Source organism: Bos grunniens, chromosome 14 (assembly GCF_055505025.1).
Source record: "Bos grunniens cultivar Pamir isolate PY7600 chromosome 14, Bosgru_T2T1.0, whole genome shotgun sequence".
NCBI lineage: Eukaryota > Metazoa > Chordata > Mammalia > Artiodactyla > Bovidae > Bos > Bos grunniens.
Genome location: NC_141178.1, coordinates 8,564,661 through 8,580,405, shown reverse-complemented (window position 1 = coordinate 8,580,405; position 15,745 = coordinate 8,564,661). Strand labels below are relative to the sequence as shown.

Here is a 15,745-nt window from a genome sequence, read left to right as displayed (position 1 = left end):
TGACATGGTTCATAGTGTCTGGAAATATAAGGGGCAGACAGGACATTATTTCCTGCAGAATAAAGAGATCATCCCACCTGCTAATGCCAATAGTGTCAGTATACTAAAAACTTTAACAAAATTGAAGAGCCCAAATTCTACCCATTCCATTCTTGCCACAGGCTTTATTAAACTCAAACTCCACACCTGTGTGGTTTGCTTGAGCACCTCTACCTGCTCCTTCTCTTAAACCGGGCACTGCACAGAGGCCTCTGATATTCTAATCTTCTGCAGAACACAGATCTCATTGCCACAGCAACATGAAGGTAAGGCTAAGCAAATATAAAAGAAAGTTAGCTGACTCCAAGCTTCAGTGGCTAGGCTGAATTATGTGGTTGTTACCAGTTACAAAACAAAAATTACATTTTTGCGTGATGATATGTCTCATAGTGATGAACATCAGTCCTTGAAAAAGTAGCTGCTCTGTGTTACAGGGTGTACTTGCTAATTTTTATTACAGTTCTTATCTGTATGCAATTAGATGTAGACTAAATAGATGTTTCACCCACACTATGCAATCAAGGAAGATGAAATCAAAGAGATAAGTTAATAGGCACTTTGAAATTTTCAAGTGGAGTTTTCACTCCTGCTTGCCTCTCATTCAAGTCATCTCCTGTTGATCCCTATCACATTAGCCAAAACTAATATGACTAACTTTTTTGAACCAAGAAATATAAACCCTGCGCTTGAAAGAGATTTGTTGTGATTTGGGAATTTGCTTCTATGAAAAAGTACTAGAGACAAATATGATATTATAATTAGGTATACTGTTAACTCATTTTATTTTTAGCAAGTTTTTACTGAGCATATGCTATACCCAAGACACTCTTCCAACCAATGGCAATATAGTGGTGAGCAAAACAGATACACTATTCCATCCACAGAGAGATTATCTTTGGGACGAGGGCAGATAAATTAAGTGAAATATATAGTATAGTAAAAGCTAATGTGTTGCTGTGGGAAAAAAATAAGGCATAGAATATGGGTAGAATGTTGCTATTTTAAATAGAGTGGTCAGCAAAGGTCTCACTGCAGTGACATCTGAACAAAGACCCAAAAGGAGTGAGGGAATGAGTCACATGGTTCTTTCAGGCAAAGGAAAAGCTAAAGGCAAAGCCCCTGAGAAGGAAGCCTACCGAGCACATGAAGAGTCAGAGGGCCAGCATGGCTGAAGAAGATGGAGGAAGGAGAAAGAGGGAGAGAGGTGAAGTCAGTGAGGCATAGAGGACGGGATCACAAAGGCTGAGTCAGCCACGACACGGACTCACATTCTTACTCAAGTTGTGTGGGAAACTTTCCAAAGTTTTGAGCACAGGACTGTCATGAGCTGCCTTAGGTTTGTAGAGATTTGTTCTGGTTACTAAATTGAGAAGAAAATGTAGGAGGCAAAATGGAAAGCAGGGAACGTAGGTGTAATGTTTTGTAGCTGGCCAGGCAAGAGATGACGACCTTGACTGAATGCCACCATAGGAGGAGTGGGAAGTCAACAAATAAAATTACTTGTGGGTGAGAAGGTCCCAGAAAAAGAAGATGCAGTGAATTACTATTTCCTCTTGCCTTAAAGTCCAACCTCAGCACACCTTGATCCATATCACTAAAAGAAGACAAAGAGGGCTCTCTCTTTAATCAAGGCTATTTGGTGGACCAAAATTTTCTGCTTCTCCCACCTTCATCTCAGTATCTGAAGCTACTTTGTGCATTGCCTTTGTGTTTTAGAAAGAATAAGATTTAACGGTGAACTAGAAGGAAGTGGGGATGAGTCAGACAAAAGTCATTAGTCTGGGTGAGAAACAATGAGGACAGCAGAAATCAAGGCAAGACAACACTTTCCACACATTTAACACGTTGGTTAGCCTGAATTCAGAAGCCAGCCAACTGGAAATGGGAAGCAAGAAGGGGAGAGCTGAAGATGACAGAGTTTAAATAGTATAAATAGCAACTGAAATGACTCAGTTGATCTGAGAAGACTCAAGTTGGAGAATTGAAAATAACCAGTTCTGTATCAGAAATGTTTCACTTGGCATTCCTGTGGAATATTCAGGTGGAGATATCTAATCTGGAGTTAAAAATATAATTTTAAAGCATAAGCAAAATAAATCAGGGCTAAAGGTGAATGGCAACATCATTTCACAAATTGTGAAAGCCTACAGTTCTATCACAGCTTTTGATGCAAGATAGCACGGGAGTTTTCCCATTCTGGAAGGGATCACAGTACAGTTGTCCCCTTACTCTTAACTTACTTAACTTACCCAGGCATTTCTACTGTCAAAGTAAGTTATCATTTTAGGAAGAGAATATAGGACAGTTAAGTTTGCTGACTATTTTCCACCTGGAATTTTCTTTACAAACTAAGGGCTAGGGCTGGGTTTCCCTGGTGGCTCAGTGGTAAAGAGTCTGCCTGCCAATGCAGTAGACACAGCTTCAATCCCTGGCCCACGAAGATCCCACATGCCAGGGAGCAGCTAAACCCATGCGCCACAACTATTGAGCCTGTGCTCTGGAGCCCAGGAGCCACAACTCCTGAGCCCATGTGCTGCAGCTACTGACTCCCATGCACCCTAGAACCGGCGCTCTGTAACAAGAGAAGCCACTGCAAGGAGAAGCCTGAGCACCTTAACAAGGAGTAGACCCTGCTCTCTGCAACTAGAGAAAGCCTGTATTCAGCAATGAAGATCCAGTGCAGCCATAAATAAATAAAACTAAAAAAAACAAAACAAAACAAAACTAAGGGTTGCCAAGTATTAATGAAATGCCTTCTAATTGCCCGTATTCTACCTCCCTAGTCAGTATCCTTCCTCTCTGCTTACTGTCTGACTTCAAAGACTCCTATCTTCCACCATTCACAAATACTAAGGGTCAGTGCTACATCATCTCTTAGGTGGTCTCTGCCCTCCAGTCCCCCTTTACCCAGCACATCTGCGATACTGCTGTCCAGAGTACTACAAACCTGCTTGTAGCACTTCTCTCTTTGGGATTCCCTGCATCAAGTTCAGATTCCTCAGCTTCACCCAGCACAGCAAGTCATCATGACCTGGCTCTTCTCCATCTATCCAGCCTTATCTCCCTTTGTTTTCCCCTCCTTAAAATTTATACTCAGATAAACAAAATATTCAGGGTTCCCCAAATACCAACTGTGTCCACCTCTCTATCTTTACACAAACGGATCTCCACCAACACTCAACATGCATCATTCAAAGGCTAAGGCCTTCGTTAACACTCCTGACAGACTTATCATTCTCCCCACCACCTCTACAACTTAATCAAATCACCTGTATACCAGTTTAGAAGTCCTAGAGGCCACCCTTACGGCAGAAAGTGAAGAAGAACTAAAGAGCCTCTTGATGAAAGTCAAAGAGGAGAGTGAAAAAGTTGGTTTAAAGCTCAACATTCAGAAAACTAAGATCATGGCATCCAGTCCCATAACTTCATGGGAAATAGATGGGGAAACAGTGGAAACAGTATCAGACTGTACTTTTCTGGGCTCCAAAATCACTGCAGATGGTGATTGCAGCCATGAAATTAAAAGATTCTTCTCCTTGGAAGGAAAGTTATGATCAACCTAGACAACATATTAAAATGCAGAGATATTACTTTGTCAACAAAGGTCCGTCTAGTCAAGGCTATGGTTTTTCCAGTGGTCATGTATGGATGTGGACTATAAAGAAAGCTGAGCACCGAAGAATTGATGGTTTTGAACTAGTGTTGGAGAAGACTCTTGAGAGTCCCTTGGACTGCAAGGAGATACAACCAGTCCATCCTAAAGGAGATCAGTCCTGGGTGTTCATTGGAAGGACTGAAGCTGAAGCTGAAACTCCAATACTTGGGCCACCTGATGCAAAACGCTGACTCATTTGAAAAGACCCTGATGATGGGAAAGATTGAGGGTAGAAGGAGAAGGGGACAACAGAGGAGGAGATGGTTGGATGGCATCACCGACTCAATGGACTTGGGTTTGGGTAAACTCTGGGAGTTGGTGATGGACAGGGAGGCCTGGCATGCTGTGGTTCATGGGGTCGCAAAGAGTCAAACACGACTGGGCAACTGAAATGAACTGAGAGGCCACTTAACATTTTCCAGATACATCATTTACCCCTCTCTTCTCTCTGGCTCTTCTTGTAAATTCTCTCAGAGAGGAACATTTTCCTTAGCTCAGGGGCCAATGATAGAAATTTGGACTTCATCACACACCATGCACCCAATCCACTGAGTTCATTTTAGTCCTAAATAGCAACAAAAACTGCCCTTAGGTCAGACCCCTGTCACTTTTACTTATACTCTAGGATCCCTATCTCAAGTCCCACCTGATGACATTACTTTCCTGCTTCCACTTCTGATGGTGCCATTTGCCTCCTCAGCCTGGCCCAGTCTTCCTTTCTCACCTCCTACCATGGACCAAGCAGCAAGGACTCTCCAGTTACCACTTGAATATCACCAGACTTCAGGCCTCTCATGTACAGCCATTCCCCGGTTGAGGCCACCACGGTCTCTTATCCAGAGAGAGTCTTGCCCAAGTTTCCTCCATTCTCACCCTGCTCTCAGGCCTTCAGGACAAAGCTCTGACTCCTTCCTGGGGCTCACAGGCCTCCCCCGCCTGTCTCTCACAACCCGCCTCCTTACTTGGGACCTATAACTCTAGTCTGGGTCTTCACGAAGGTCACTCTGCTGCCTAGAACTTTCTTACTCTTATTCCTTCCCCTGGCTAACTTCCACTGATCCTTCAGGTTCTAGTTTAAATGTAAAACTCCAAAATGATACACCTAAAAACTGTACACTTCCCCCTCTGTGAGTGGGAATGTCTTCTTCCCCAGTCCTGATGCTTCACTTCCCCCCAGGAGGGAAGATGTCTTCCCTCCTTAACTCCAGGCTTCTTTTGCCCCTTTATTCACTCTGTCCCCCTACAAATAGTTTATCTGACCAGAAAATTTTGAGAGAATAATAGGGCATGAGTAGTCCTTCTTAAACCTTCTCCCTCTTGAAACCAGAATTGAAAGAGACACGTTCAGAATTGAAAGAGATACCCCAATGTTCATCACAGGACTGTTTACAATAGCCAGGACATGGAAGCAACCTAGATGTCCATCAGCAAACCAACAGATAAGAAAGCTGTGGTATATATACACAATGGAATATTACTCAGCTACTAAAGCGAATGCATTTGAATCAGTTCTAATGAGGTGGATGAAACTGGAACCTATTATACAGAGTAAAGTAAGTCAAAAAGAAAAACACCAATACGGTATATTAATGCATATATATGGAATTTAGAATGATGGTGATGATGACCCTAAATGCGAGATAGAAAAAGAGACACAGATGTAAAGAACAGACTTTTGGACTCTGTGGGAGAAGGCGAGGGTGGGATGATTTGAGAGAATAGCATTGAAACATGTACATTACCATATGTGAAACAGATCGCCAGTCCAGCTTCTTTGCATGAGACAGGGCACTCAGGGCTGGTGCACTGGGATGACCCTGAGGGATGGGATGGGGAGGGGGGTGGAGAGGGGTTCGGGATGGGGAACACATGTACACCCATGGCTGATTCATGTCAATGTATGGCAAAAACCACCACAATATTGTAAAGTAATTAGCCTCCAATTAAAATAAAAAAAAAAAAAACTTAGCAAGTGAACAATAATCACCTTAGGGAGCTAGCTGCCCTCAGCAAGCAAATGTTCCCCCTAAGGTGATTATTGCTAAGTCCTATATGATGCTTTGCAACCTCATGGACTGTAGCACACCAGGCTCCTCTGTCCTCCACCATCTCCCAGTTTGCTTAGATTCATGCCCATTGAGTCAGTGATACAACCTAACCATCTCATCCTCTGCCACCCACTTCTTTTGCCTTCAACGTTTCCCAGAATCAGGGTCTTTACCAATGAGTAGCTCTTCATATCAGGCGGCCAAAGTATTGGAGCTTCAGCTTCAGTCCTTCCAATGAATGTTCAGGTCTGATTTCCTTTAGGATGGACTGATTTGATCTCCTCGTAGTCCAAGGGACTCTCAAGAATATTCTCCAGCACAGTTTGAAAGCATCAATTCTTTGGTGCTCAGCCTTTTTTGTGGTCCAAATCTCACATCAGTACATGACTACTGGAAATAACCATGGCTTTGGCTACATGGTCTTCTGTCAGCAAAGCGACGTCTCTGCTTTGTAATACACCGTCTACATCTGTCACAGCCTTCCTTCCAAGGAGCAAGCATCTTTTCATTTCATGGCTACAGTCACTGTCCCCAGTAATTTTGGAGCCCAAGAAAATAAATTCTATCACTGCTTCCACATTTCCCCCTTCTTTGTGCCATATTATATCATAATGTTACTAGACTGTTAAGCTTTGTGAGCAAGAATCAGTTCTTTCTTATGCTTGGATGGCTTAGTATAGTGCCTAATATATAGCAAATGTTCAATCTGCCACATAAATAAGTGAAGCCCAGCATGCCTTGGGCCCTCGGCAATCTGTTCAGCCTCATCATCTCCATGCACTTCTCTCTGACTCCAAAACTTCACAAACTCCACAGTGCCAAACCACTTGGCTTTTTAAAAACAGGCCATGCTCCTTCACTTCTTGAAACATGCAATTCCTTGTATTAATATCTAGATTGTCTTTGGGGCTCCATATAACTCAATTCCAAAAGTGAGCTTGGAGCCACCTCCTTCATGAAGCCCTCCCTGTCTCCTTTAGCAACACACTGTTTCGTTCAGATGTCCATTCTAATAACACATCTGCATTTTCACAGTCTGCTGATGTCTCATGATGACCTACTGGAATACAGTATTTCAGACAGATTCTGGATGAGGACCTAGTACGAAATATGCCTTACACACAGCACAGTACATGTATTCTGTCGTGTAACAGATGTTAGTTATTTACTCTGTGCTAAATGGCAACTCACTCCACTATTGTTGCCTGGAGAATTCCATGGACAGAGGAGCCTGGCAGGCTACAGTCCATGGGGTCAAAAAGAGTCAGACATGACTAAGCTACTATCACTTCACTGGGCACTATTCTAGGCCTGCCTCCAAGAAACCTATATTCTGAAATTTTGAGTTGGGTAAAGAAAGATTTCTTAGGCTTTCTGGATAGAAAAAAATAAAATAAAGAAAACTCGAAACATAAACAAGGGGGAAAAAATCTAGCTGGCTTTATACTTCTCACTGACAATATTCAGCATCAGAATAAAATGAAACAATGTTGATTAAATTCAATGTGAAAAACAAATGTGATACAGCCAAGCAAAAACATGGCTAGTCAGCCGTCTCTTTGCCAGTACAAACAGATGCCTGGGATGAAGTTGGTCAAACATTAACCCTGGTTATTTCTGACTGGCCAGTTTGCAGACATGTATTATTTTGTTTAATTTAACTATTAATATATTACTTGAATTCATATTGGCCCAGTATCATTTTTATAAAAATACTAATTACTCTTTATTTTTTTAAAAAAAGTGAAAGTCCCTCAGTTGTGTCTGACTCTTTGTGACCCCCATGGACTATACAGTCCATGGAATTCTCCAGGTCAGAATATTGGAGTGGGTAGCAGTTCCCCCTGGAAAATTTCCAGGGGATCTTCCCAACCCAGGGATCAAATCCAGGTCTCCTGCATTGCAGGTGGATTCTTTACCAGCTGAGCCACAAGAGAAGCCCCCCAAAACAGGGAGGAGGCAAAGGATGGCAATGTGCATCAGAGATATCAAAGAACTGTAAATTTTTAAAAGTTCCACAAATTGTATGCTTAACCTTACTATATAAGATGAATTCTTGTATTTTCTATTCTATTCCATTTTGCTTTTCTTAAACTCATTTTGTTCCACTAAATTATTTGACGGTCCAATCATGAGTTATTATTCATAACTTTAAAAATATACAAGAAGCTATTAATTCAAGGATGGTAGTGATAGTTTCCAAGTAAAGATTGTCAAAGAATGCCCAACACTTTGTAGGCACTTAATTAGCATTTTCTGATAAACTACTGAATGAGTGAATGTTTTCCTCAGTAAAACTGAAAGCAACTTGAGAGCAAGTTTTGTATTTTTTTAACCTTTGCATTCCCATAGCCAAGCAAAGAGCTAGTTCTCATTAAATGCTGTACTGAACTGAGCCCTAGTAGCCCATAGCACAATATTGGTTAGTTAGTTAGTTCAGTCGCTCAGTCGTGTCCGACTCTTTGCGATCCCATGAATCACAGCACGCCAGGCCTCCCTGTCCATCACCAACTCCCGGAGTTTATTCAAACTCATGCCCATTGAGTTGGTGATGCCATTCAGCCATCTCAGCCTCTATCGTCCCCTTTTCTTCCTGCCCCCAAGCACCCCCAGCATCAGGGTCTTTTACAATGAGTCAACTCTTCGCATGAGGTGGCCAAAGTACTGAAGTTTCAGCTTTAGCATCAGTCCTTCCAATGAACACGCAGGACTGATCTCCTTTAGAATGGACTGGTTGGATTTCCTTGCAGACCAAGGGACTCTCAAGAGTCTTCTCCAACACCACAGTTCAAAAGCATCAATTCTTCGGTGCTCAGCTTTCTTCACAGTCCAACTCTCACATCCATACATGACCACTGGAAAAACCATAGCCTTGACTAGACAGACCTTTGTTGGCAAAGTAATGTCTCTGCTTTTGAATATGCTATCTAGGTTGGTCATAACTTTCCTTCCAAGGAGTAAGAGTCTTTTAATTTCATGGCTGCAATCACCATATTCATAAACAGTGAAAGTCATTCAGTCATGTCCATCTCTTTGGAACCCCACGGACTGTGACCTGCCAGGCTCCTCTGTCCATGGAATTCTCCAGGCCAGAATACTGGAGTGGGTAGCCAGTCCCTTCTCCAAGGGATCTTCCCAACCCAGGGATCGAACCCAGGCCTGCTTGCATTGCAGGTGGATTCTTTATCATCTGAGCCACCAGGGAAGCTCACTTCATAAATAGATATATGAGGGATGAAACATTTCTCAGATTCTTGATAACTAAAATATTTAAATCGGGGGCTTTAATTGTAACAACTTGTATTTGCCCACAAAATCATGTTTCCAGGAACAACCTGCCACTTCACAGATGTGAAAACTTTTCTACACCCAGGAATTCACACCGAAGCTTGTGTGGGCCAGGAAAGGGAGACACACCACTTACAAGGAACTCTCTTGCCTTCAAACCTCCATCCTCAAAACTTCCATTTTTCTTAAGCAAAGGAACTTCAAACTGTCAGGTTACAATTAATTTTTAGTTCATTTTCTCCCTCTCATGCTATATTGCGTAATGACATCAGAAGATCGTGGACACAGTCTGTGTGACCTTATTACTACAATTCTAACAATTTGTGTTCTTTAAAAAATCTCTGAAGATTTCTCTACTTTACAGAGCCATTATAGGATCCAAATGAAGAGTTCTTTAAGAAGCATCAGACAGTGTAGCCTTCTTTTACAACCTACAACCCAAATCTTTGTAAGAGAAAATACTATCAACAACACCCTGGCCTTGAACAAATCTCACTTTTTAAAAGGAAGTTCTCTCTTACGTCATAGACTCATAGTATTCCCTTGTGTTCAGAACTGGAATTTGAAATTTGTCCATGTTTTTCAAAAAAGATAAAAACATGGCTACTCATTCTAACTGAAAAAAGTTTTTTTCACAATTGGCACACTGATTTTTCTACTTGGCTAAGGAAATTGTGAATTCAGGTTTAGTTTCGCTTAGCTCACTAAGGTTTCTTTTCATTTGATTGAGGAAAGGGGTTGTCTTGGATATCATTAGTCTCTTTTTCCTTTCTCTTTCTTTCCCTCTTTAGCTGTTTCCTCTTGACCACTTTAGACTATCAGTCTAGTGGAGAGATGTTGACAAAACCAAACAAAATTAGGAGAGAAAAAGCTGTGGAAGCCAGCCTGAGATGCAGCGCTCCCAGCATTAACTGCAGGCAGGGAAATTTAAACAGCTCGATTTGCTTTCTATTTTTTTTTATGTGAATACGTTCATATGGGCTTCCCAGGTGTAGTGCAGAGGTAAAGAATCCACCTGCCAATCCAGGAGGCAAAGGCTAAAGAGAGGCGAGTTCTGCTCCGCAGATGGGGAAGACCCCCTGGAGTAGGAAATGGCAACCCACTCAGGAAAGACCCTGGAAAATTCCCTGGACAGAGGCGCCTGGAAGGCCACGGTTCATGGGGCCCGCAACGAGTCCAACGGGACTTAGCACTCACGCACGCCAGGTTGGTATTGATCTTTGAACAACAAACAGGAGAACGAATTTCTTCGTTTAAAAAAAAAAGGACTCCAGCTAAGGCCAATGTTTCCTCTGGGCCCCGCTCCCCACCCCTCCTTCCCTTTCCCCCTCGTCCCCAGGCCGGCAGGTGTGTGCAGGGCCCTTCTCTCTATTTACATGCAACTTGGACTCTTTGCGACCTCATGGACTATATAGTCCATGCAATTCTCCATGCCAGAATACTGGAGTGGGTAGCCTTTCCCTTCTCCAGGGGATCTCCCTAAGCTAGGGATCGAACCCAGGTCTCCTGCATTGCAGGCGGATTCTTCACCAGCTGAGACACCAGGGAAGCCCGACTTTCACTGGAAACTCACAAGAATGTGCAACTTGTGAGAACCACGCAGGCGTTCAACGTGCCCCTCCACACGGGCACAAACGTACCCCAGGGCTTCTCCCGAGGGCAGCTTGGATGTGACCGCCCCTCTTCATCCCAGTCCCGGGAAGCCACAGCCCCCTACCCCGGCCCCGCGTCTGCAGGACGCCCGCGCCTAGCTCCCCGCACCGGGACCGCGGGGCCCCACGGCGCTCCTCCCCGCGCCCGGGACGCCGGGTCTGCGCTCCCTGGACGGGGATCTTGCAGGGGACACGCAGGGCTCCCGGCCCTTTCGGCGCTGCCTTACCCGCCGGGAACTGCGGCCCCAAGAAAAGAGAAGCTGGTTTAGCACCGCCATGTCTGGCCTCCCTAGGTCTGGCCGGAAATGCGCGCGCGAAGGGAGGCGGGTCAGAGAGCCCCAAGTTGGCAAGACTGGGCTGGCCAGGGAGCCGACCCGCCTGGGCGGCTGGGGCTCCCCGCCCCCCGGGTCAGAGCCCAGGCCTCAACTACGCTTTTTTCGTGCTCTAATTACCTTTATTTTCCCCATTGTTGTTGTTGTTTTAATAGGGTATTTAATGGAGGTTCATCTGTCCCTCTGAGTGCACGACTTACTGTGCCAGAAAAGTCCGAAGATTGCAGAAATGCAAGACATGGATACACGTGTATTTAGCGACTAAGTCCTCTCTGACTCTTTGGCACCCCTGTGCACTGTGGTGGTAGGGTAAGGGAGTTAGAGAAGGCTAGGTTCGGAAAAAAGAACCAGACAGGCACTTTACAGGAACAGATCACCTTAAATGAGGTGAGAAGGGGCAACTTGGTTGCAACTTCAAAAACGAAAGAATGGTCTCAATTCATTTCTAAGGCAAACCATTCAATATCACAGTAAATCAAGTCTATACCCCAACCACTAAGGCCACCGAAGCTAAAGCATAATTATTCTTAACAGAGTTTATCTAAAAACTCTTATCTCATTTACATTTTCTTTCCTTAAACATTTCTTCACATGGAAAAGTTTCCTTGCTGACAAATTTGTAACAGATATAACAAGATTTTATTTAGCTTATATTAAACCTAAGCAGGATGAAAATATTATGCTTAGTATTAATGACTCTTAGACATGTCTATAATAATTAGATCAAACATTAATACCCGGTATTAATTTAATACTGAACATTTCCCAGTTCATGTGAAGCTGAAAATCATTAATTATGACTTCAGTAATTCATAATTGCTAAATTTCTCTTGTATTTAGAATTGTTTCATTTGTAAGTGCTTACTTTTTTTAGGCCAATTAGATTAAAGCTCATTTACAAATTAACCCCCTGCAACATTATTCAAAGACAAAGACACATACTGAGGCATACATATATCCAAACAGACACAGCGAGAGATCTAGCTTCATTTTCTAAACTTAGTCATGAATCAGATATCACAATATTAAACTCACTAATTTGTAAATTAGTGAGCCTCTTGATGAAAGTGAAAGAGGATAGTGAAAAAGTTGGCTTAAAGCTCAACACTTAGAAAACTAAGTTCATAGCATCCGGTCCTATCACTTCATGGCAAAGAGATGGGGAAACAATAGAAACGGTGACAGAATGTGGTCCACTGGAGAAGGGAATGGCAACCACTTCAGTATTCTTGCCTTGAGAACCCCATGAACAGTATGAAAAGGCAAAATGGTAGGATACTGAAAGGGGAAGTCCCCGGGTCGGTAGGTGCCCAATATGCTATTGGAGATCAGTGGAGATATAACTCCAGAAAGAATGAAGGGATGGAGCCAAAGCAAAAACAATACCCAGTTGTGGATGTGACTGGTGATAGAAGCAAGGTCCAATGCTGTAAAGAGCAATATTGCATAGGAACCTGGAATGTTAGGTCCATGAATCAAGGCAAATCGGAAGTGGTCAAACAGGAGATGGCAAGATTTAAAGTCAACATTCTAGGAATCAGTGAACTAAAATGGACTGGAATGGGTGAATTTAACTCAGATGACCATTATATCTACTACTGCAGGCAGGAATCCCTTAGAAGAAATGGAGTAGCCATCACAGTCAACAAAAGAGTCCATTTTGGATGCAATCTCAAAAATGACAGAATGATCTCTGTTCGTTTCCAAGGCAAACCATTCAATATCATGGTGATCCAAGCCTATGCCCCAACCAGTAATGATGAAGAAGCTGACGTTGAATGGTTCTATGAAGGCCTACAAGACCTTTTAGAATTAACACCCAAAAAAGATGTCCTTTTCATTATAGGGGACTGGAATGCAAAAGTAGGAAGTCCAGAAACACCTGGAGTAACAGGCAAATTTGGCCTTGGAATACGGAATGAAGCAGGGCAAAGGCTAATAGAGTCTTGCCAAGAAAATGCACTGGTCATAGCAAACACCCTCTTCCAACAACACAAGAGAAGACTCTACACATGGACATCACCAGATGGTCAACACCGAAATCAGATTGATTATATTCTTTGCAGCCAAAGATGGAGAAGCTCTATACAGTCAGCAAAAAAAGAGACTCAGAGCTGACTGTGGCTCAGACCATGAACTCCTTATTGCCAAACTTAAATTGAAGAAAGTAGGGGAAACCACTAGACCATTCAGGTATGCCCTAAGTCAAATCCCTTATGATTATAGAGTGGGTGTGAGAAATAGATTTAAGGGACTAGATATGATAGACAAGAGTGCCTGATAAACTATGGACAGAGGTTCATGACACTGTAAAGGAAATAGGGATCAAGACCATCCCCATGGAAAAGAAATGCAAAAAAACAAAATGGCTGTCTGAGGAGGCCTTACAAATAGCTGTGAAAAGAAGAGAAGTGAAAAGCAAAGGAGAAAAGGAAAGATATAAGCATCTGAATGCTGAGTTCCAAAGAATAGCAAGAAGAGATAAGAAAGCCTTCCTCAGTGATCAATGCAAAGAAATAGAGGAAAACAACAGAATGGGAAAGACTAGAGATCTCTTCAAGAAAATTAGAGATACCAAGGGAACATTTCATGGAAAGATGGGCTTGATAAAGGACAGAAATGGTATGGACCTAACAGAAGCAGAAGATATTAAGAAGAGGTGGCAAGAAAACACAGAAGAACTGTACAAAAAAGAGCTTCATGACCCAGATAATCACGATGGTGTGATCACTCACCTAGAGCCAGACAACCTGGAATGTGAAGTCAAGTGGGCCTTAGAAAGCATCACTATGAACAAAGCTAGTGGAGGTGATGGAATTCCAGTGGAGCTATTTCAAATCCTGAAAGATGATGCTGTGAAAGTGCTGCACTCAATATGCTAGCAAATTTGGAAAACTCAGCAGTGGCCACAGGACTGGAAAAGGTCAGTTTTCATTCCAATCCCAAAGAAAGGCAATGCCAAAGAATGCTCAAACTACCGCACGATTGTGCTCATCTCACACGCTAGTGAAATACTGCTCAAAATTCTCCAAGCCAGGCTTCAGCAGTACGTGAACCATGAACTTCCGGATGTTCAAGCTGGTTTTAGTAAAGGCAGAGGAACCAGAGATCGAATTGCCAACATCCGCTGGATCATCAAAAAAGCAAGAGTTCCAGAAAAGCATCTATTTCTGCTTTATTGACTATGCCAAAGCTTTTGACTGTGTGGATCACAATAAACTGTGGAAGATTCCGAAAGAGATGGGAATACCAGACCACCTGACCTGCCTCTTGAGAAACCTGTATGCAGGTCAGGAAGCAACAGTTAGAAGTGGACATGGAACAACAGACTGGTTCCAAATAGGAAAAGGAGTACGTCAAGGCTGTGTATTGTCACCCTGCTTATTTAACTTCTATGCAGAGTACATCATGAGAAACGCTGGGCTGGAAGAAGCACAAGCTGGAATCAAGATTGCCGGGAGAAATATCAATAACCTCAGATATGCAGATGACACCACCCTTATGGCAGAAAGAGTAGAGGAACTAAAAAGCCTCTTGATGAAAGTGATAGAGGAGAGTGAAAAAGTTGGCTTAAAGCTCAACATTCAGAAAACGAAGATCATGGCATCTGGTCCCATCACTTCATGGGAAATAGATGGGAAAACAGTGGAAACAATATCAGACTTTATTTTTAGGCGCTCCAAAATCACTGCAGATGGTGACTGCAGCCATGAAATTAAAAGACACTTACTCCTTGGAAGGAAAGTTGTGACCAATGTCGATAGTATATTGAAAAGCAGAGATACTACTTTGCCAACAAAGGTCCATCTAGTTAAGGCTATGGTTTTTCCAGTAGTCATGTATGGATGTGAGAGTTGGACTGTGAAGAAAGCCGAGCACTGAAGAATTGATGCTTTTGAACTGTGGTGTTGGAGAAGACTCTTGAGAGTCCCTTGAATGGCAAGGAAATCCAACCAGTCCATTCTAAAGGAGATCAGTCCTGGGTGTTCATTGGAAGAACTGATGCTGAAGCTGAAACTCCAATATTTTGGCCACCTCATGTGAAGAGTTGACTCATTGGAAAAGATCCTGATGCTGGGAGGGATTGGGGGCAGGAGGAAAAGGGAACGAAGCAGGATGAGATGGCTAGATGGAATCACCGACTCGATGGATGTGAGTCTGAGTGAACTCTGGGAGTTGGTGATGGACAGGGAGGCCTGGCGTTCTGTGATTCATGAGGTCGCAAAGAGTCGGACACGACTGAGTGACTGAACTGAACTGAACTGAACTGAGAAACTTTATTTTAGGGGGATCCAAAATGACTGCAAATGGTAACTGCAGCTATGAAGTTAAAAGACGCTTGCTCCTTGGAAGAAAAGCTATGACCTACCTAGACAGCATATTAAAAAGCAGAGACATTACTTGGCCAACAATGATCCATCTAGTCAAAGCTATTGTTTTCCAGTAGTCATGTATGGATGTGAGAGTTGGACTATTAAAAAAGCTGAGTGCCAAAGAATTGATGCTTCTGAACTGTGGTGTTGGAGAAGACTCTTGAGAGTCCCTTGAACTGTAAGGAGATCAAACAAATCAATCCTAAAGGAAATCAGTCCTGAATGTTCATTGGAAGAACTGATGCTGAAGTTGAAGCTCCAATACTTTGTCCACCTGACACGAAAAACAGACTCAATGGAAAAGACTCTGATGCTGGGAAAGATTGAAGGCAGGAGGAAAAGGGGACGACAGAGGATG

The 15,745-nt window shown here is 43.0% G+C and overlaps 1 protein-coding gene across 4 annotated transcripts in view; it reads right to left on the bottom strand.

The window, feature by feature from the left end:
* The window catches only part of DECR1 (2,4-dienoyl-CoA reductase 1), a 43,536-nt gene extending 32,553 nt beyond the window's left edge, over positions 1 to 10,983 (bottom strand). For 2 of the 4 annotated variants that reach the window (XM_086335879.1, XM_086335881.1), the window contains exon 1: positions 10,910 to 10,983. In XM_086335879.1, the coding sequence (XP_086192005.1) occupies positions 10,910 to 10,960 (51 nt within the window). In that variant the 5' untranslated portion in view covers positions 10,961 to 10,983. Of the gene's footprint in view, positions 1 to 4,129; positions 4,260 to 5,436; positions 5,512 to 10,909 lie in introns of all 4 variants that reach the window. The other 2 variants (XM_086335880.1, XM_086335878.1) reach the window with 2 other exon arrangements.
* Between the last annotated feature and the right edge of the window lie 4,762 nt (positions 10,984 to 15,745).